This window comes from Felis catus, chromosome B2 (genome assembly GCF_018350175.1).
Source record: "Felis catus isolate Fca126 chromosome B2, F.catus_Fca126_mat1.0, whole genome shotgun sequence".
NCBI classification, from domain to species: domain Eukaryota; kingdom Metazoa; phylum Chordata; class Mammalia; order Carnivora; family Felidae; genus Felis; species Felis catus.
In genome coordinates, this window is record NC_058372.1 from 67588271 (window position 1) to 67612628 (window position 24358).

At 35.6% G+C, this 24358-nt stretch overlaps 1 protein-coding gene across 1 annotated transcript in view; it reads right to left on the bottom strand.

Annotated features, from left to right (window-relative positions):
- Positions 1-2526: 2526 nt before the first annotated feature.
- Positions 2527-24358, bottom strand: part of TMEM30A (transmembrane protein 30A) — a 39392-nt gene continuing 17560 nt past the window's right edge. Inside the window, 6 exon segments of the mRNA XM_003986315.5 lie at positions 2527-5208; positions 7659-7865; positions 8531-8674; positions 9809-9896; positions 14854-14961; positions 17600-17707. Of these exon segments, the coding sequence (XP_003986364.2) occupies positions 5015-5208; positions 7659-7865; positions 8531-8674; positions 9809-9896; positions 14854-14961; positions 17600-17707 (849 nt within the window). The 3' untranslated portion in view covers positions 2527-5014.

Consider the following 24358-nt stretch of genomic DNA (forward strand, 5'->3'; position numbering starts at 1 on the left):
TCACTTGTCAAGCACTGGCCACAAACAAAGAACTTTCAATTAGTCTTTTGGGGGCCATCCATATATGACAGATGGTCAAGACTAGCCAGAAACACAAAAAAAGTCACTTAAATGATCGAGAAAAAAAAAAAAACACCTAAAACTTAAAACAACAACAACAAAAACCGATGCTAACAGAATAGGAAAGAAAAGCATATATATCCTCAAAAAATATTTAATTTTTTAACATTTATTCATTTTTTGAGAGACAGAGAGAGGCAGAACATGAGCAGGGGAGGGGCAGAGAGAGAGGGAGATGCTGAATCTGAAGCAGGCTTCATGAAGGCTCTGAGCTGTCAGCACAGAGCCCGAAGCGGGGCTCGAACTCACCAATGGCGAGATCATGACCTGAGCCAAAGCAGGACACTTAACCGACTGAGCCACCTAGGCACCCCCTCAGAAAAATATTTTATCTGTGAACTAAGATGAATATTTTTTAGAAACAGAATAGAAATAAAGGAAGTCTTAGAAATTAAAATACTTTTTAAATATACATAAAATTCAGTAGACGATAAGGCTGGAAGATCAAAATGAAGAAATCTTTTAGAAAGAACACAGACAATAGTGTTGAAACAATTGGAGAAAAAGAGAAGAAAATTAAGCATCAGTCTAGGAGGGTCTAATATCTGATTAGGATAGAAACTGAGTTCTCAAAACCAACAATGAAACCTAGAAGAGGGTGGAGCAATACCTTCAAAACTCTGAGGGGAGGGGTGCCCGGGTGGCTCAGTTGGTTGAGCGTCCGACTTCAGCTCAGGTCATGATCTCACCATTGGTGAGTTCGAGCCCCACTTCCGGCTCTGTGCTGACAGCTCAGAGCATGGAGCCTGCTTTGGATTCTGTCTTCTTGCCCCTCCCCTGCTCATGCTCTGTCTTTCTCAAAAATAAACATTAAGAAAATTTATTAAAAAAAATCTGAGGGTAAATTATTTTAAACTTAATATTGTATATGTAGTCAAACTATCAATGAGATGTGAAAATTGAAAAAAGACATTTTAGACACAGAAAATTTGCCTCTCAGCTACCACTTCTTAGGAAGCTTTAAGTGCTTTAGGTAGTGCTCCAGTAAAATACAGAATAAACTAGGAAACAGATCCAACATAGAAAGGTGACAAGAGGAGATCATGGGATAATGGCTGTGTAACTGGTCAAGAAAACAACCAGTTCAGATTGGCATAAAAGGACAAATACAGAACAGATCTCCCTAGTAAAAACAGGGAATCAGATTATCTGATATTTGGGGACAAAAACCCTTCAAAACTATTGATGAGAATATGGTGGACCTGACAGAATAACTGGGAAAAGCTTAAGATAGGTTTCTAGAAATTATGTGTTAAAAATGAGGCAATTATTAATTCTAGGATAAATAAAATGATGTGAAATGTAATCGTGGTGCAATGCTTTGCTCCACAGTCATAAGTAATAATAGCTACTGTGTTTCCCAAATATGATATAACTGTAATAATAATAGGAGAAGGAAAGGTATGTTAAAGAGCTTTAATCAGCAGGTTAACATTATCAAGAAGATACTAATGATGACTAAAACCATTAAATCAAGCAATAGCAGACTAGGCATATTGTTTAGATACACTAAAACAAATGCCAAAAGATAACTTTTGGACTCAAAGTGATTATCTCTAAGACTTAAAGAAAGTTGGGACAGGGGCTACTGGTTTTCATCATAAGGCCTGTCGATTTTTTTTTTAACTGTATATACACGTTACTTTGATAAAATATAAATTTATTTATTTACAAAGCTATAAAATCAAATAAGGTCACCGTGGTCGATTTGATTTTAGACATGATATTTATTTTGAAATTTCGAATGACATTAGGGGAAATATGATTTTTATGTTTATTGAATGGAGCATGGGCTAAAAAAAAGCTCTAAAACACTTCACTAGATCATCCAAACTCTGTAACAAACATTTATGCATCAAAACTCCTCTTGAAACAGCACTCCTTTACTGCCTCTCCCCTCCTTTCAAAAAACACATGTTTATAAAGAAGAAGACTTTTCACCTTAACCAACAAAGGACGATACAAGAATTCTAAGGCATTGTTTCCATGAAGATAGAAGGTGAGCATTCATTAACCCTCCAGTCAGCTGTTCTCTTTCCTGGTCTTGCTTTTCGTTTCCTGTATGCCTCACCCTCTTCATTATTTCATCATCCTTACTTCTCTACCACTTCTTCCTTTTCTATTTACTAGACATTTCCTTGATCTAATACCAAATTTAGCCCATCTACCTATAACTCAGGTGACAATATGACCACCTCCTGGTAAGAACAGATGTTTCTAAGTAATATATACAAACCTTGCAGTTAATGCTGTCAAAATGATTAATATATATCCATAATGGCAATCAAATCTAGACATAGAAATGTTAAAATGTGGGATTTATTGACCTTGGGCTAAAATTTAGTGCTTAAACATTAACAACACAGAGGCATTATTATTTTAGGAAGACACTTGAACATAGCAAAATTAATTTTGTTCATTTTTATTAATACAGAACATACTAACAGAACATTATCTTTAAATATAATCAAGGTTACAAACAAACTGATAACTAACCAATAAACAAAAAATATTCACTTGACTCTCCTCTTGGTTGAATAATTCCCCATTTGGTAGTACAATTATTTTTACCAATTCATTTTTAACTGCCTTATGATTTCAATGAAACTTCTTAGCTTTTACATATTAAATAATTCCTTCAATTGGGAAATTTCATATATCAAAATACTTCCTGTAAGTCAATGCATTCTTCAATGCCTTCTACTTAACCTGAATGCAGTAAAATGCAGTATGATTCTCTAAAAGTTGAATATGACATTAATATTTCCAAAAGATGAGCATAAGCCCCATAAAAAAAGAAATGTTTTTCCTTCCCACCAGGCTTCGCAGAGGCCATATGAATGTTCCACATTCTTCATAATTAGTAACAGGAATCCCTTAGCGCTCAAACGGCAGGAGACAGGAAGGAAATTAGGCCATCGATGAACTTGTAAATAGATAAAACTCCAAATATATCTTAAGATTCTGTCTTCACCCCAGATGAGAAAGTGTTAGAAGGGTCTTCAACTTTTCTTTCGTGGCACCTTTGGTCCCCTAATTAGAAAAAGAGACGCAGGACGGCAGTCCTCCTTGAACAAAACAAACTCTATCTGGGAAGACTGGCAAAAACCTTCTCTCCCAGTGATGTGTCCCAGAAAATAAATTGCCATGTGAAAGAGGGTCAATAGTCAGAATAAATAACAATATTCTGAAGGACTGACAAGACAAAGAATATTTTTAGACAAAGAATACCCTATGCACTCAGAAATTTCAGGATAATCATACATTAAGTACGTCATGCAAGTGATATTCTACCAGTTAAAAGTAATTATGAATTATAAGTTCTTTTAACTAAATTTCATGTTATACAAAACTTAAGAAGTGTGGCACATTTCTACTAACCATTACATTATTTTTTGTTGTTGTTGTTTTTTAAAAAAAAAACATATATTAATCAAAATTGATACATTACCCAGACCTTTTGATTTAAAATATAACTGAACAAAATCATCACAAACTCTGAATAACCAGCCATTCTTCTATACAAATATAGGAGTTATTTTAGTTAAAAAAGAAAAGCCATTTCTATGCAATTAAGCCACCTCTGATTAAGACATACATTTTCATGCATGTTGAAAAAGTAAGTTTACATTCAAGAGTAAGTTCCATAGCAAACAAATTACAGCATTTATTCAATAAGGAATATTAAAATAATTCCAGTTAATAGAAAATAAAGTAACTTCAACCATATATATTATAATTTATCGTGTGCATACTGCAAAAGCTCCAGAATTTAATTAGGAAATTTAAAGAATTTATTTTTTAAGTGTCTTAGGAAAAACCAACCAAAATAATTGGTACCTTAACCAAAGAGAATGTGCATACATCTCTATATTTGACCTATATGCAAAAATTGAATGAAATATGAAAGTCACTGTTTTCTAAATTTTCTGCAATACAACATTAGTACTTAAATCAAAACTTACCTGCAAAATAAAAACAGCCTGAGGTATTTCCAATGCTGAAGCAAATTTCTGAATGTTAAATACCACAAGAATGAAAACAGTTTCCTCTGAACACTTACATCTGGCAGAAGATGAAGGTCTGCCAAGAAATTTTCCCATCTCACCTATATTCTTTTGTCCCTTATGAAGTATAAGCTTCAAGGGAAATGATCACATGTAAAAACATATCAAGTGAGTTGGGGTTCCTGACTGCAACATCTTAATCAAATGGAAAAAGGAATTTTAAATTCTCCCACCTGAGACCCATCTGACCTCTTCAGACATGACCATTAATTCCTATGCTAGACAAGGTAAGCATGTCCTTTCAAATCAAAGCTATACTTGACAAAGAACTGTACTGGATAAATGGAATACTTGAACAACCTCAACAAAGATGGCACTTTAAGCCTTTACACATGACACATGAAAATGATGAAGCGTTTTATTTAGATTTAGATCTTTTTTGTAACTCTGAATCCTGCAAGGTTAGCAAGGTGTTATATTCATACATCTTGTAATCCCTTTCTTCACACAACAGGCACACATATACAGCATCACATGTCAATATAATATTATCAACACAGCATAAATATTTAAGCAGTAGATGCATTTCACATAAAAGAGACTATGCATCATATGGCCTGACCCAACAAAAAGCAAACATTAGAATGCCATTTCAGCAGTTACAGTGTTGATATGATCTATAGTTAATTTGTTTCATACCCGTCATATAGTTCCATAAGACATCCATAAGGAAGAAGCAAAGGACAAAAACTGTTTTTTTTAAAAAAAACCGAAGTTATGTGCCAACTTCAAAAATGACATACTAACCAGACATCAGCATTCGAAAGCTAGGTTGAATAGGACTGGCCTTGATGCACATGCAGTAAATCTGTTTTCAGAATATAAAATTAAATGGTAATGTCAGCAGTATTACTACTGTTTCTATATTTATGATTGATTACTAGCAGTACAACTCCTAGAAGGAAGGAGATGGATCCAATAGTGATGTAAGCAATCCCCAAAAATGGATTTTTTCCTCCCATCCATGAAATAGTGCTCAAGATCATCCGTTTTCGTCCATCAAAAGAGTGTACAGGGTAATCTGAAGAATGTATAGGAAGGCTTTTCCATGTCTAGTTACTTGATTTTTAAAACACAACTTAAAAATTTGGCATTTAATTGCTTGTAACTCACTGGTATAATTCTATGATACACAGGCACCTTACTCACATTTTCCGAACCACAAAATAATTATATGACTATTATCTTGAAGCACTGATTTAGCAAGTTAAACATTAGTAGTGAAAACCAATATAGTTTACAAGCAAAAACAACCGTATTTAAGGGTTAAATGGCTTCTCAGGTACTTTTACTCTCATTACACAGAAGGGGCAAAAGACCACAAAGAAATGTAATGTGAAAAAAATATTTCAGATGAACAGCAATAAAACCAACAGAGGAAGAGAAGACTGACAGACCAGAAGAAAAAGGAAGAATGTAGAGGCTGGAGGTCTCTGTGAGCTCAAAGAGCATGTGTAATAAAAGAGTAATTATGAGAATACAAGAGGACTCAGAGCACAAGGTCAAAGAGTATGATACTGAAGTTTTAACTTGTTGATTTGGAGCAATGACAAAACTCATAGTGTGACGCAGAGGTGATGGCTGAAAGAGAGTAGAAACGAAGGGTGAACTGTTAAAGAGATTTAAGAAATGGGACACCAGTATATTGGATGAGCTACCTACATGGACCAATTCTAAGATTTTGGCAAGAATTAGAACAGAGAACACAGAACTAAATCCCTATGTGAAAGGTTTACAACCTTTTCAAAGACATCTTTGGAATCAAGTTTAGGCCCCATTTGTTTCTCTCTGCAATTTCCCATCCCTACGGATGTGCCCTATTACTCCAAATGGCAGACTCTGCCAGTTTCTTAAATCAACCCTAAACCTGAAGCAGGAATGATTATAATAAGAGTTCTAACTAATACTATAACACTCTGGGAGACAAACTATCAAATCACTCATGCTAGCCTCTCTGTATCCCAACCCCCCAAAATGGGCTTCTGTCTTAATTCTGGTGTCTAGTTGCCACTTGATACCTCATTTTTATAATTACCCTTGATGCTTTGCAGACCCAAATTCCTGTCTCGTCAGTCTTTGAGAGCCTACGTTCTTTGATTTCTCTTCTCAGTGCCTTGGATGCAAATAGTCTCTTAACTAAGACAAAGTACTAAGTACTCCAAAGACTTCCCTAAATTATGCTCTAGGCTACAGGGTGGTATCTGCCTTTACTCCTTACTAGATCTTCTGGATGCTGTAACAGAGCTGCCTTCTACTCTGGCACTAGCCTCAGGATAATTGCTCCTATGTGGACCTCGTTTCCAAAACGTGGCTACTTTTAGTCTGTCATTATCAGGTCATATTCAGTTGCATACTCAGGTGCAAAATTAAGAGGCTAAGGATCCAAGAAGACATTTGTTTTGAAATTAGGTCTGTTAACCATTCACTAATACATTATAAAACTAAAACTATATTTAGTTTTAATGGCTCATTTGGATTATGAAAAATCAAAAATGCAAAGCATTAGCAAACATTCAAATGCTAATATTTGAGAAAATTTTCATTCATGATATATGTAAGCAATGGGCTACAGATTAAAAGATGTAAGGACTTTGTTTAGAATAAAGGGTAGTGTCCAATTATTGTCAGCTAAGGAAGACTTTGTAACCACGCCAATATGGCTATGGCTTGGTCTGATTACTTGAGTGAACTATCTAGGGATGCGGCCTGTAGTAGTGGCAGATGGTAAAGTCATGGCCTTTGGAGTCAATAGCTTGATTAGGAACCCCAACTCTTCTACTTATTATCTGCATAACCTTGGGTAAGTTACTTAAATGCTCTATATACGTGGCTACATACATGGAGATGATGATACCCATCTCATAATGCTTCAAATAAAATAAAATAATGCGTGAACAGTACTTGGTACAATGTTGACATATAATCAGAATGAAATAAATTATATTTATCAGCACTGAAAAGTACACCTGAATTATTAACGTAAAATAATACAGCTAATGATAAAAGTGTTTTGGTACTATGAACATAATAGTTACAAACGATTATATTGATGTGAACTAACATTCACTGATTCTTAATATCTAAAGAATATATAAAAGTATATATAGATACATATATCTAAATAAGCTGAATGCTAATTTAGCATCAGTTGTGTTCACTGGCCTTTGCATTAAGCTCAATTACAATTTCCATTGTAGAAATATCTAGCATATTAATAAATCTACCACCAGCATCTTAAATAATTTTATCAAATAATATGCCTGAATCCTAGTACAAAGTTTATAAAAATTTAAGACTTCTGGAAGATATAAGTGAAAAGATACCCTCTCATATGTATACACACATACTCTTACAAAAATGAGATCAAAACTAAAACACAGAATAGCATGTCACAGAAATGAGATAAGACTAAACTATACTCTTTCTCTTTTCAAATTCTATGAATCTGTGCACATGGCCAAAAAAGGATACTGTATGTGATATTCAAATAGTATCGTCCAGCTGGCAATGTTGGATGTAAATCACTTTTCCGCTCTATTAGACGATATAACTTACGAAAAGTAGGTAATGCTGCAGTTCGCATCCAAACAATAAAATCCTCATTTATGAACCCATTATTATCTGGTTCAGAATCCAGCATGTACACTGGTTTAACCCAGTTTACTGGCTTTGTTGTATCTTAAAAAAAGAAGAGAAGGGTGAGGGGACAAAATATTCAATTCTATTAGGAGTTTCACTGAAAATTCACACTCAAATAAAACAAAGATATGCAATACACAATCTGAATATTTTTCCTATTCTCAAAGGTATAAATATATGCATATTCCAAGAAAGTCTTGAAATCTAGAGACAAACCAATTCCTCATGTAATAACAAGTAATTACAAAGATTTGATGGCTATCTCCATTAAGAAAATACTAAAAGTACACTATGAGGTACATACCAAAAAGCAGATGATTTAATGCAAAGATATAATGGTAAAAAACATTACATTGCAAAATTTAGGAGGCACAGAATCAAAACTAAATTTAAATTTATAATTATAATAAAAAATTGGGTCTTGTTTAAAAGAAACTTGCCTACGATTTGTAAAGACAATGGCTGAAATGCTTATAAGAAAATACCAGAAAAATTCAAGATTAAATGTACATGCACATTTCCTTTAGAATTTCAGTACATTAGAACATCCTACATATTTTACCTAACTTGGTATGAAGTTAAGAAAAGTTGCTGTTTTTAAAAAAGCATAAAAGTTTTTAAGATTCTAAAGATAGAAAATTTTAGGTACTTCATTAAAACTCCTTGCTTATATCATATTTGAAAGAAATATTAGTAAATTTTACCTTTAAATCGTTCTTCTAGACTTTCTCCTCCAGGGGGATTTCTGAATTTTACATTTTTATCTGTCCACCAAGCAATACCTTTCTTTTTCAAAGGAATAGGTGTAGGATGAGATTCATTGCCAACCAGAAACAATTCTAATGTATCTAAACACACAAAAAAGAAAAAAATTGCTAAGTATCTACTGAATATCCATAGGATCTACTATACTCTGAGAAATAAGGATCTGGTATCTGCTCCCAAAAGGGGTTATAACTGGGTAAGCAGGCATATGACATATATTTGCTCTTGACTACTTATATGTGAATTATCTATGGTAACTTTATAATCCTAGATGGACTTCTCTTCCCTCAATATAGTTATAGGTCACTTCTCCTATATGGCTAGCTGGTATATGATAAGGCGAAATGTTTTAGTATTAACCCAAATAAAATAATTTGCAGGGTAAATTTGCTTCTCTTCCTTTTCTTTAAAAAATGCACTCCTAAATAGTTTCTGGTTTATCCATTTCTCTACCTGCACTGTGCAATATGGTAGCCACTAGCTACATGGCCACAGAGCCATTGACATTATGGCTGGTCCAAATGATTATATTTTGTAATAATATATTATTATACTTTTGAAACAATACATTTCAGAAATTAAAAACTCAGTACAAAAAAAACAGAATATAAAATATCTCCTTAACTTGAATTTAAATTAAAAAAAGAATATAAAATATCTCACTCATATTTTATATACTGAACACAATTTATACAGTAAAAAGGTAATAATATTTGGGGCATATTGGGTTCAATAAAGTATATTAGCAAAAGTAATTTTACTTGTTTCTATTTAGTGTTTTTTAATGTGCCTATTATAAAATTTTAAATTATATATACATGTCTCACAATGATGGTTTACATTATATTTGTATCAGACAGTGCTGCCCTAAAAGATCAACTATAGCTCCTTTGTAATGGTATAAATATTTGAAGTTGGTGGAAAAGGCAGCCTGGCTTTTATTTTATCATATATGAAATGTGAAAGTTAGCAGAATGTCTCCGTTCCTTTCTTCCCAGAGAGAGAATTCATTCTTAAAGTATAAGAATTCTCAAAAAAGTCCCAAATCATTATGACATTCCATTGAATAACTAGTTGATATATTTATTTTAAAGTTGCTGAATTTTTCAATTTCATTCATGTTTACTAGACTACCAAATCAGTATCAATAAATTATACAAAGTTTTGTAATTATATATATTTATAATCCATATCTTTTGTTTATAACTATATCATACCATTAAACATGCTGTTGGCAATAGCTCCACAAGGAGCAATTGGTTTGTCTTCGTTTCTTCGATAAGGCTCACATTCTTTACTGGGATTCTGATGTTTGAAAGGAAAAGAAGAAAAAATTATTACACAGGCCTCCAGGAGAACTATGAGCTAGCCATACTTACTGATTAAAAATTCAATCCCTACATGTGTCTCACCTGCAATGCATATAGAATAGATCTGTATTGTAAAGACTATAAATAACATCACATTTAAATACTCAAATTATTTCTTAACATAATTACCTTACATAAAGGTAATAATTGTATTACCTTTATAATGTAACCCTTCCTTGCATATATTTTGTCATACATGCATATATCAAACTGACTTTTTAAAAATTTTCATATCAACACAAAAATCATACCACAGGGAGTTTTCTGTGCAAGAAAAATTAACAAGCAGTCTGTTGTCAATCTTTTTTTTTTTTTTCAATGTTTTATTTTATTTTTGGGACAGAGAGAGACAGAGCATGAACGGGGGAGGGGCAGAGAGAGAGGGAGACACAGAATCGGAAACAGGCTCCAGGCTCTGAGCCATCAGCCCAGAGCCTGACGCGGGGCTCGAACTCACGGACCGCGAGATCGTGACCTGGCTGAAGTCGGACGCTTAACCGACTGCGCCACCCAGGTGCCCCGACAATCTTAAACCAAAAGTAGACTGGAGGCTCTAGGTCCAGCTATATACTACATGCCTTTGGGCAAGTTCCTTGATTTCCCTGGGCCTCACAAAATGAACATGTTCAACTAGATAATCTCAAATTGTGTAATTCTAGGTTAATCCCATGGTCCCATGTCAAAGGAAGGAAGGAGGGAAGGAGGGAGGGATGGAAGGGGGCTAAGGTAGATTCATTCCTAGAATATACCGCTCTTCTTTAAATTGTGCATCCAGATACTAGGAAAACAAAAATGTTTTGACTTAGTCCCTACTGAAGATTTCAAGGAGATGTAGCAGTTGCAGGATTAAACCAGAGATTCTACCAAGTCTGAGATTAGGTATATGTCCGGGTTGTTCTGAAACTCCGAAGCTACAGTAAGCCATGTCTCAAAACACATAAAAAAATTAAAAATAAATAATAAAATAAAATAAAATAAAATAAAATAAAATAAAATAAAATAAAATAAATAAAACAAAACAGACTAAGATATTCTTGATTGGAAATTAACTAGACCCTAGTTAGTCCTTTTAGGGCTATTCTATTACCAACCAACACTGGCTTGTATCCAACATTCTTTGTGTCTAGACTGGATAAAGAACTGCCTGCATGGAAAAAAAGGCTAAAGAAACATGTGGCAGGGATCTCATTAAGTCTCTTTAATATCTGACTTCTCAGCTTTCTGTTCCCTAAGCCTTCTAGATTTATAAAGTTAGTACACTGAGACCTTGAAGACAGACAGTATATAACTGGCTTATGACTACTGGAATGTTTTGATGAACACTGCGATTTCGAAAAAAAAAAGTTTTAAATATAAATAAACTCTCAGAAGGGAAAATATATCCTAGTCACTAAATTCTTCAGTAAGTTTTAAAAGAAAGGAAAATATTATTTACTACCTATGCATCAGGTACTGAATGCTAGATACTTTGCAGTAACTGGCTTAGGAAAGCCATGTAATGAGTACCTAATATATCATGTACCATGCAAGGTGCTAAAAACAGAAAAAAAATTTTAAATAATAAAGTCACAGTGTAACAGAGGAAATAGATCCATACACAACCAATTATTATATGAAATAAGAGTAATGATGAAGGTGTCAATATATGTGTCTATATTCGTTCAACATATATTTATTAAATGTCTTCCATGTGCTAAGCTCTGACAAGGTGTTTGGTGTATGATGGTTAAAGAAAGTCATGCTCCCTGCCCTCATGAGCTTACAGTGTAGCTGAGAAAACAGAAGACAAACAACTAAATATATAATTACAAATTACAGTAAGTGTTATGAAAATAGTGTGCAAGTGATTATGGGGGATGGCAAAATAAATTACTTTGGAATCTATGATAAGGAAAAGTTGGCTCTGGAGGTGGTATCATATAAGTTAAGACCTAAAGAATAGGAGACAAGCATGTGAGAAGCAGGCAGAAGAGGGTTTTAAGCAGAGAATAATACATGCCATTGAGAAAAAACTGGATATTTCTGGGAAGGTAAAAGGTAAATGTAGTTAGAGTATGGGAACAAGGAGAATGACATGATGACACTGGAGAATTATGCATAGTTCAGGTCATCCTGAGATTTACTCCAAGTGCTAGTAGACCACTGAAAAATTTTAAGCAGAAAGTGGCATTTACATTTTTTTTTTTTAAAAGATCACTATAGTGACTATGTAGAAAATGACCTCAAAGTAGGGCCAGAACAAATGATGTGGAGAGAGTTTGGAATGAATGATGTGGAGTTTGTTAAGCAAGGTGAGAAGTGACTTGGGATAACGTATGAATGAACTAAATATGTAAAGAAGTTATTTTGTATCAAAGGGCACTAAAGACAATAGCAGGCCTCCAGATGAGAGGGCCTCCAGGGGAAGAGTTAAACCAGCATCCTAGGCAAATGAAATGTAAAATGGGCAGATTACTTGGTCCCAGGAATGGTTAAGGAGCGGCTTACATTGCCCAGGGCAGCCAGGTCATAGGTAGGTTAAAGACAGAGTATGAGCGGCTGCACCAGGTTCCTCAAAAAATTAAAAATAGAGCTACCCTATGGCCTAGCAATAGCACTGCTAGGAATCTACCCGAAGGATACAGGAGTGCTGATGCATAGGGGCACATGTACCCCAATGTTTATAGCAGCACTTCCAACAATAGCCAAATTATGGAAAGACCCTAAATGTCCATCAACTGACAAATGGATAAAGAAGATGTGGTTTATACATACAATGGAATACTACTTGGCAATGAGAAAGAATGAAATCTGGCCATTTGCAGCAACGTGGATGGAAGTGGAGGGTATTATGCTAAATGAAATAAGCCAGGTAGAGAATGACAGATACCGCATGTTTTCACTCATATGTGGATCTTGAGAAACGTAACAGAAGACCATGGGGGAGGGGACGGGAAAAAAAAAAAGTTAGAGAGGGAGGGAGGCAAACCATAAGAGACTCTTAAGGACTGAGAACAAACCAAGGGTAGATGGGGGTGGGGGAGAGGGGAAAGTGGGTGATGGGCAGGGAGGAAGGCACTTGTTGGGATGAGCACTGGGTGTTGTATGGAAACCAATTTGACAATAAATTATATTTTTTTAAAAAAAAGAGTATGAAACAATGAGTCTAGAATAGCAGGTTGGTAGCAGATTGTGAAGGATCTTACATATAATATTAAGTAACTTGGACTTCAATCTGTCCACTCTTATAATCTTTAAAATTTTTGAAAGCCACCTGGTTTTAAAATCATGTATTTTGATCTAGCTCAGGGATCAATAAATGATAGACTGCAGGACAAATCCAGCCCACCACCTGTTTTTACAAATAAAATTTTACTAGAACACAGCTACACTACACCCATTCATTGTAAGTACTATCTATGGCTACTTTCATTCTACAGTGGCGGAAGGGGGTAGCTGTATCAAGAGACTGTAAGACCCACAAAACGCAAAATATTTACTGTCTGGCCCTTTACCGAAAAAAATTCATCAATTCCTAGTGTAGTCTAAAAGCTTTGCTTGAAGCCTGTAAGAAAAGAATCAGTCTCTACTTCTTTTGCCCTCACTAAAGACAGGGTGTATCTAAATTTTAAAAAAGCTATAAACTATAAATCAACCCCCATTTTCTGGGTCTCTGAACACACCCAATTCATAATCCCAATCAACAAATTCAGAAAGGACTAAGAACCTGGTGTGTCTCACAGAACACCATCTTCTCTGGATTTGAGTCCTAATCCCACATGGATTGCAGAATATTGCACACTTAACCAGAATCTTTCAATAGATTCACTATTTCTTAAGATCTCAAACATCAGGGACCAACACTAAAACCAGTAAAGATAACTTAGAGCAGCTATATGGTCACAGGACTATTCTGGTTACAATATAGTCTTAAATTGCATTCTAAGAGATTCACTGTTTCTTTTTTTTCTTAATTTTTTTTTCAATGTTTATTTTTTTCTGAGAGACAGAGAGAGACAGAGCGTGAGCAAGGGAGGGGCAGAGAGAGGGAGGCACAGAATCCAAAGCAGGCTCCAGGCTCCGAGCTGTCAGCACAGAGCCTGACGCGGGGCTCAAACCCACCGTGACATCATGACCTGAGCCAAAGTCCGATGCTCAACCGACTGAGCCACCCAGGCACCCTGAGATTCACTGTTTCTAAGAAATCCTCAATAGCTCTGGAACTCTGAAGATTTGCTGTATTAGCAACAATTACATAAAATACTTGGGCACCACCCACCACTATGAAAAGTTGAACAACAGTCAGGAAACTAAGATCCTCTAGCCCAAATAAGGCTGGGCATCAGAAGGGAAGCTTGTTAAAAAGATATTTTAGAGCTCCACCCCTGCAGAGACTGGTTTACTACACTTAGGAGAAGTCTGGAATCTGTATTTTCAAAAAGGTTCTCAGACAATTTTTCGGTAACCCATCCTTTGAACTTTACTACTCAGGCTTACCACAAGTTAAAAAACAGACAGCATACATGTTCAATTCTAAAACATAACCTCAGAAACTAAAAGTAGTTTATTTATACATTCTTACCGAGTATAACAGTAATGAACAAACTCAAAAAAGAACCAATTATATACCCAGAATACTAGACTCATCAAAATTCCATTACAGATTAATAAAGCAAAAATCCAATGACACTACTAGAAAGAAGCAGGTAGTAAGAAATTGTAAGAAATCATTAATCTGTGCAAATTCCAGGTGAAAAAAAATTTTAACTAAAAACCCTCACTAAACAAGTATAAATGACAAGTAACACTTTAATTTCATCCTAACATTATTAAATTTAACATTTTTAACTGAATAATTATTACACATTCTTATTTACATCTATCACATTTTCATATTTCATCATTTTACTTACAAGCAAAGCACTAGCATCTCCATTTAGCTGACTGTCATCTCGAGATTTCACATAACGACGATGGTTTTGATAGAAATTAGACAGTCCATAATACATAAACACATTACCCTAGAGAAAGAGAAGGGAAACAATTTTCATATGAAACTATTAAGTATAAACTTGTTTCATGCATACTTAAAGGCTATGTCATTTGGACTATATTAGTTGAGAATTTGTGGTAACTTAAAATAAGCACTAGAGTGAACCCTACCAATCCTTAACAATCTAAAGCAGTACAAATTGTAAACAAAGTTAAAGAAGGTATGGTACAAAAATCGAAGAGTAAACTTTGAAAATATCCTTAAAGACTTCAAAGAAGTACTATCTGCATTAAAAAAAATACCTCAGGGAACCTATTAGCCTATTCTCTACTTTCAGCTTCAAATTTTTTACAATTCAGATTGGTTTTCACCCAGAGTCAACTTTTCATTTTTTTCTTACAAAATTTTTTTAATGTTCATTTATTTTTGAGAGAGAGACACATACACACAGAGCACAAGAGGGGGAGAGGCAGAGATGGAGGGAGACACAGAATCCGAAGCAGGCTCCAGGCTCCGCACTGTCAGCACAGAGCCCATCGCAGGGCTCGAACCCACGAACCATGAGATCATGACCTGAGCCAAAGTGGGACGCTCAACTGACTGAGTCACCCAGGCGCCCCCCAGAGTCAATTTTTCAAAGGGACAATGGTCAACTTTTATTTATTGCCCAAGTAAATTCTGAACTTGAATTGAGACATAATATATTTCTCAACAAGATACTACACATAATATAAGTAATTAATAAATTAACAATTAGTAAAGTATCTAAGATAATGAGTCAATGTGTAACAATAAAAAAATACTTTAATATAGCTGGAGGAGCCAATTGGAATAACTTGTGAAAGAAGGGTAATCTATATACACTACAATTGTTGAGAAGGTACCACAAAACCATCTTGAATGACTTAGGGTTATATATAGGAGGTAGCAGAAACAGTAACCTATTTTCTCATTTCTGGTTGCCACCTCCATAGTCTATAATCAAAAGTAACTCAATTAAAAAAAATTCAGTAACATTTCAAGTATGCTTTATTTGATTTGCTATTTTCACATACACAATTATTTATTTAAAATTTGATTTTCAAATGTCAGATTATGCAAACTTTCCCACTCTGTATAGAGAAAATGTTTATATACATAAAAACTTTTTTTTTTGGTTATCAAAAATATCACAGAAACAAAGAATATGCTTAAAAATATCTCAACTAAGAAACAGTATAGTAAATTCAACTTATAAACTGAAAAAGAAATCCTTTCAATGAATACTAAGACAAAATAACTTTGAAAAGGCCGTTAATCCAATTCAAAGTTTGGTCTTGTGAAGGGACACAGAGCCCACAAAAGAATGCACTTTTCAGAAAGAGAAGCTCTGAAATAAGTGTTTTTGGATGGGGACAGAAACTACTGAAACTACTAATCATTACAAGTCTGTTTTATCTCCTTAATTCTGTCTGTTTTGACAAAAGGAGAACTTGATGCATCTATCTTTACAGTTTTCTTCATCACAGTGAAAAAGAATAGAATTTTTATGATGTTTTAAATTTATATGGGGGCGCCTGGGTGGCTCAGTTGGTTAAGCATCTGACTTCGGCTCTGGTCATGATCTCACAGTTCGTGGGTTCGAGCCCCACGTCAGGCTCTGTGCAGACACGCTCAATGTCTGGAGCCAGCTTCCGATTCTGTGTCTTCCTCTCTCTCTCTGCCCCTCCCCTGCTCACACTCTCTGTCTCTCTCAAAAATAAAACAAAACATTAAAAAGAAATTAAATTCATATGTTATTTCTGCTGAAACATAGTAAAATAATTAAATTACTGTCTTCTCCCAAATTTATTTTCATGTTTTTTAAGATAGTGTTATTATCCTTTATCTCAGTGCAAGAGCATCTACAACCACTAGATGGCAACCATCTACCAGAGACTATAAAAGTCACCGAGGCCTTTAAAAATATTTTAAGTGTGAAAAAATCTAAAAAGTTGACATGTATTAAAGTAGTTTGGCTCCCTGAAGAATAAAACAATAATTTTTTAAGCTCAATTTTTAGGTAAAGGAAAGCCCAAACTGGTCGTATAATGCCTATTCTAAATCTTCATGTCTTTTATAGCATCTGCTCAATTTCCAATGACAGAGAAGTATGAAAACAAAATACACACTGACAACTACACACACACACACACACACACACACACACACACACACACACACACACATATACACAGTGTTCTAATTGCTTATCAAGACATAAAAGATCAATAAAGTTTCACTAAGTGTTTGCATTTATGGTAATTCATATCGGATAGAAAATAATACAATTAAATGATGAATGAATTAGTAAATGTTCTAAAGTAAAACTTGCTTTAGAATTAAAAGTAGGTTAAACTATTTGATATAAACATGATAAAGCCTTGATTTGTATAGTAATAAAATTTTCCAGTGAAAAGATAAAATATTTTAAATTTAGTTTATAAAGTACTAACTTGACTACTTAAATAAATACATATATTTAATTACCAGAGAGCATAATGCAATAGCCAAACAAAACAATCTTGCTCAAAAGTGTATGTACTTCAAAAAATTAAAGTGATTACAAAAAAATGAAATAACTAGTAAAAAATTTTTAATGAAGTATTTTTTAAAGCAGGCTTTTCTAACACATTGGGAATACTGACCTCAAATGACTGTTCCAGTGTGAAGTTAATGGTACAAATACAAGGTGTCACATTCGGAGACAAACATTTATTGCAGGGACTGGAAGGGTCTGTTCCGGTATAATCAATCTGTAAGAGAAAAATGTAAGTAAGCACTCCCTTGGAGAAAGTGGATACACTCTGAAATAAATTGCTATTCAAAGGAAAAATGAGTCCAATGAAACAACTTATAGTACAGAAAAAAGTTGTTTTTAAGGTATCTGTTTATATTGACAAAGTAAGGTAACAAAAACTGGAAAGGGTCCTATATTATTCTACTGGCTCATCTTTCCTAAATTCGTCTCTCCTTTTTACCAAGAGAAATATAGTTCTACATAAAATCAGATATAAAATTCTTTAAAAAATTTTTTTTAATGTTTATTTATTTTTGAGAGAGAGAGAGAAAGAGAATGAGTGGAGGAAAGGCAGAGAGAGAGGGAGACACAGAATCTGAAACAGGCTCCAGATGTGGGGTTCAAACTCACAAGAGGAGAGATCATGACCTGAGCCAAAGTCGGACGCTCAACCGACCAAGCTATCCAGGCGTCCCAGATATAAAATTCTAACTACATGATGTATAAAGATTTACACTGCTATATAAAGTCTAAACAATTAAAATACCAAACTGATACAGAGATCAGTAAACCAATCATTGCTCTCAAATCTTCCCATCTTGAATACTTTTCAGTCACCTCAGCTTTCCATGGTACATTTTCAAAAAAAAACAAAAACAAAAAAACTTGGTGTTGTAAAATAAAGAATTTGTGTTGTCTGCGTCCTGGTTTTCTGGCAGGGAGCTTCTAAAACCCTTGGAATTTCCTGAATGACAGGAGTATACTTGTTTTCGATAAGCCTCTTGATTCACACACTAGAGTTTGTGCTAAAGAGATGGCTCAAGATGGGGGCTGGTCACCAGAAAGACTGTATGTGGTTAGGGACTTTGGCCCAGCCCGACCTCTGGGAAGAGGGAGAAGGATAGCAATTTAGTTCAATCATGTGGGCTAATGTTTAATCAATCATGCCTGGTCATGAAATGTCAATAAAAACTCTGGAAATGGAAGCACAGGGGAGCTTCCTGGTTGGTTAACCCATTGATGTGCCAAGAGAGTGTGATGTGCCCTGATTCCATAGAAAGGCGAAAGATTCTTCTTTCAGGATCGTCCCAGACCTCAACCAATGTGTCTTCATTTAGCTAGCCCTAATTTATGTTGTTTACAGTAAGACTGCAATCCTAAGTATAGCACTTTTCTCAAATTGAGTCATTCAGACAAATTATTGAATCTGAGAAGGGTCATAAGAACCCCAGATTTATAGTCAAGTGCAGATGGCCTGGAGACCTCTAAACTTGCAACTGACATCAGAAGGACAGTTGTGTGTGTGTGTGTGTGTGTGTGTGTGTGTGTGTGTTGGGAGGGGAGGTCTTAGGAAACCCCCGGATTTGTGCTAGTTAACCAGAAGTGTGGGTAGCCTGGGGACCTGACTTGCAGCTGGTGTCGAAAGTTGTGGCGGTTTTGTTGAGAACCATGCCCTTACACCTGTGGAGTCTGATGCTAGCTCACAATGGTTAGTGTCAGAGTTGAATCCTCTGTACTCTACCTATACACCCCTCCCTCCCCTAACCACTGGCAACCGCTGATCTTTTCACTGTCTTCGCAGTTTTGCCTTTTCCAGAATGTCGTACAGTTGTAATCACACAGTATGTAACCTTTTCGGATTGGCCCCTTTCACTTAATATGCATTTAAGGTTACTCCATGTCTTTTCATGGCTCAACAGCACATTTCTTCTTAGTTTTGAACATTATTCAATTTTCTGGATGCACCACAGATTATTTATCCATTCACCAACTAAAGGACACCCCAAGTTTAGGCAATTATGAGTAAATCTACTATAAACATCCTTGTGCAGGTTTTGTGTAAACCTATGTTTTCAGCCAATTTGAGTAAGTAACAGAGTAGGGATGCTGGATTGTAAGGTAAGAGCACACTCCATTTTGTAAGACTGCCAAACTATCTGTATTATTTTGCATTCCCACCAGCTGTGAATGAGTTCCTGTTGCTCCACATTCTTGCCAGCATGTGCTGCTGTCAATTTTTTGGATTTTCACCATTCTAATAGGTGTACAGTGGTATCTCGTTTTAATTTACAATTCCCTAATGATGTTATGTTATCTTTCATATACTACTTGCCATCTGTACATTAGGGACAAAATATATCCTCCCATAATTCACATGTTGAGGCACTAATTTTAAATGTGATTATATTTGGAGGTGGGACCACTGGAAGATAATCAGGTTTAGATGATGTCATGAAAGTAGGGCCCCCATGATGGGATTAGTGTCCTTATAAGCAGAGACCAGAGCTCTCTTTCTCTCTCTGTCCTGTAAGAACAAATTGAAAAGGCAGCATCTGCAAAGTCAGGAAGAGGGTCCTTACCAGGAACTGAATCTACCAGTACCTTGATCTTAGACTCCCCAGACTCCAAAACCATAAGAAATAAATGTCTGTTGGTTAAGCCACCTGGTCTGTGTTTTTTGTTCATTTTTTTGGGTTTTGGTTTATTTTTATTTGTTTGTTTTTGCAGCAGTCCAAGCTAAAACAGAGTTTGGTACTGAAAGGTGGGGTGCTGCTATAACGAATACTTACAAAGAAAGAAGTGGCTTTGGACCTGTATAAAGGGTAGAGGCTGCAAGAAACTGGAGATCGATGCTAAGAATATAGACATTAAGAGTAATTCTGCTGAGACCTCAGAAAGAAATCTGAAGAGTCAGAAAGAAAGCTACCATCCTCTAAGAGAATGCATAATCATGAACAGAATACTGGTCAAAATAATAGATGGTAAAAGCCATTCTGATGAGGTCTCAGACAGGAACAAGGAACATGTTACTTGGCAATGGAAAAAAAAAAGTGATCCTTATTACGACGTGGCAGAGAACTTGGCTAAACTGTGTTCTAGTGTTTTGTGGAAGGATATTTTGTGAGAGATGAAACTGGATATTTAGTTAGAAGATTTCTAAGCAAAGTGTTGAAGGAGTGGCCTGGTTCCACCTGACTGCATATAGTTAAATGCAAGAAGGGAGAAATGAATAGAAGCTGAAATAATGTTAAGCAAAAAGGGACCAAAACTTAAAAGATTTGGGAGATTCTCAAGGCTATCCACGTTGCAAAAAATGAGAAATGTTGTACTGAAGAGAATACTATGGGTGTGGCTGAACAACCACTAGGTAAAGCTGTTAGTGTGGGTGTGAACCATGGATGTAAGCAGCCATGCCAGCAGAAATGATACCAGTTTGAACCAAAGAGGAAAGAGTCGGGACAAAATGAAGAGGGCTGTGGGACTTCTTAGATCCTACCGGACAGATTGATAGAACCAATTCACTGCAAACATGTGCTATCATTCTTCAAAACAAGGGAAGAACTACCCCAAAGATGACTCAGAGACCATCAGGACTTCATCCTCAGTTCAAAGATGAAAAAGGGTTCAACAGGCCAGATGGCAGCAGCCAAGAAAGAGCCTTGCAGCAAGACTGACAGCCTGGTGGATCCTGAGGGCAGAGCATCAAACCAGAGGATTACACTTGAGCCTTAAAATCTAATGGTATTTGCCTTGCTAGGTTTTGAAGATGTGCTTAGAACTTGTAACCCCTTTTTTCCTCTCATTTTCTCCCCTTTCATTTAAGAATGTCTATGCCCTATCAGTTCCTCTACTATATTTTGGAAGCACAAACTTCTCATCTGGTTAAATAGGTTCACAGTTGGAGAGAAATTTTGCCTCAGAATGAATGAAACTGAAGTGTCACCCATATCTGACTGAACTGATACTTAGATGAGACGTCAGAGTTGATGCTGGAATGAGATGAGACTTTGGGGGACTGTTGGGATGGAATCAAAGTATATTTTGCATACAAGAAAAACATGAACTTGAGGAGCACAAGGGTGGAATGTATGAACTGAATTTATCCCTTCCAAAATTTGTACTGTGAAGTCCTAACCTCCAATTATGACTGCATTTGGAGGTGAGCCTTTGGGAGGTAATTATGTTTAGATGAGGGTTATTAGGGTGGGGTCCCTATGACAGGATTAGTGTCTTTAATAAAAAGAAGAGAGACTAGAACTCTCTCTCTGCTCTTGTAAGGACATAGCAAGAAAGTGACATTCTGCCAGCCAGAATGAGGGTTCTCACCAGAAAATGAACCTACCAGCACCATGATCTAGGACTTCCCTGCTTCAAGGACTGTGAGAAATAATTATCTGTTGTTTCAGCCACCTAGTCTATGGTATCTTGTCATAAGAGCCCAAGTTAAGATATTGTATACTTTCCTAGGTGAGATATCTCTTCAGGTCTTTGCTCATTTTTTAATTGGGTTTTCCATTTTCTTATTGCTAAATATTAAGAGTTCCTTGCATATTTTGGATAATAGTCCTTTATCAAATATATCTTTTTTTTTAATTTTTTTTTCAACATTTATTTATTTTTGGGACAGAGAGAGACAGAGCATGAACGGGGGAGGGGCAGAGAGAGAGGGAGACACAGAATCGGAAACAGGCTCCAGGCTCTGAGCCATCAGCCCAGAGCCCGACGCGGGGCTCGAACTCACGGACCGTGAGATCGTGACCTGGCTGAAGTCGGATGCTTAACCGACTGCGCCACCCAGGCGCCCCTCAAATATATCTTTAAAAAATTGTTTTCCTAGTCTGTGGCTTGTGTTCTCACTGTTTCGATAAATAAGAATTTAATTTACCTTAGTAAAGTACAAAAATAGCCGTTTAATTTTTATTTCTGAAACTGAACATTTAAACTTTATATATGGATGTTCATTTTTTCTTTATAATTGGAAAAAAGGTTAAAATCAATATATAGAAAGTAGAGCCAGCATCTAATTGCAACATCTGACTGCTTTTCAAAAAACACAAAACTGCTTCATCTTGGTTTTGTCAAATTCTGATATTGAAATGTTCTCCATCAAGCTTATTTGTTTACTAATGAAACTTTGTTTAGAGAAAATTTTTTCTTAATTAAAAAAAATTTTTTTTAACGTTTATTTATTTTTGAGACAGAGAGAGACAGAGCATGAACGGGGAAGGGGCAGAGAGAGAGGGAGACACAGAATCAGAAGCAGGCTCCAGGCTCTGAGCCATCAGCCCAGAGCCCGACGCAGGGCTCGAACCCACGGACCGCGAGATCGTGACCTGAGCTGAAGTCAGACGCTTAACCGACTGAGCCACCCAGGCGCCCCAAGAAAATTTTTATTCACTGCAAATATCTAGGAAAAGTTAGGCACATAACTAAAACAAGCTAAAAACACAGGTCTCCTAGATGAAAAGAGGCAAAACATATGTAATTTAGCACTAGAACTATTGGGCCACAACCTTTCATTCAGTGCCTCTACATGCACAATATTCCATTGAAAGCCAAGTTTTATGATACTGAAAAGATGAGACCATTTAGAAGACAGAACTATATTTTATTTTATTTTTTTAATGTTTATTTCTGAGACAGAGAAAGAGAGACAAAGCATGAGTGGGGGAGGGGCAGAGAGAGAGGGAGACACAGAATCAGAAGCAGGCTCCAGGCTCTGAGCTGTCAGCACAGAGCCCGACGCAGGGCTCGAACTCACAAACCGTGAGATCATGACTTGAGCCGAAGTCGGTCACTCAACGGACTGAGCCACCCAGGTGCCCCAAGACAGAACTATATTTTAAAATCTGTATTAAACTTCATTAATTTGTTTTCAAATTTTTAGTTTAAAAAATCTCCACACACTTTCTCTCTTTTTTAAGACTAATTTAAGGATTTAAAAAAAAAAAGTTGCCAGCTGGGCCTACTACCATTTTGTATGCCTTTGAACAAAATCCTCTCAAATCACTCTTTCAAATTAGTTTCTAGGACAAAGTAGGAAAGAAGGATCATTAGCTGTGACTAACCAAGGGTATACATTATTTATTTATTTGAACAAACATAATATGATAGAATGTTAAATCTAATCAATTATACTACAGTATATTAAAACTGAACATTTTATTGGAACCAAGAATAATTGCTGAATATTAAGTTATACTTCAACAAAATAAAGGGATAGCCAAAACATTTACATTACAATCTTTTTATTACAGTTTTCAAAATTGCAAAAAATTTCAAAAAAATTGCATGTCTTCTGAGTTCAGGAAATCTGGAAGGAATTTTTAATTTTTTTTTAATATTTATTTATTTTTTGAGAGAGTGCATGCAAGCAGGGGAGGGGCAGAAAGAGAGGGAGACAGAGAATCCGAAGCAGCCTCTAAGCTCTGCACTGACAGATCAGATCATGACCTGAGCCAAAGTTGGATGCTTAACAGACTGAGCCACCCAGATGCCCCTGAAAGGAATTTTTTAAAAATCACTATCATTAACATATTAAGTCTTACTACACGCAAGGCATAACATATGGTACAAAGTAGATACAAAAGCAATCGTATCTTATACTTCAATACATTTTACACATTCCTTTCTATTATATACATACTGTATATCATCTGATCCTCACCAAAATTCTGTATTGTTATCTCCCTTGTATGCAAAGAGAACACATTGAGAAACCTGCCCAAAGTCATACAAATAGCAATAGCTGGTGGTAGACTAGAACCGAAGATTTCTGACTCCAAACCCAATGTTCCTCCCACTAAATTTTTTCTGAAGACTCATCAGTCCTCTTTGCCTCTAGAAGACTACTTTATCAAAGGTATCACGTGAATACAAAGAAAAC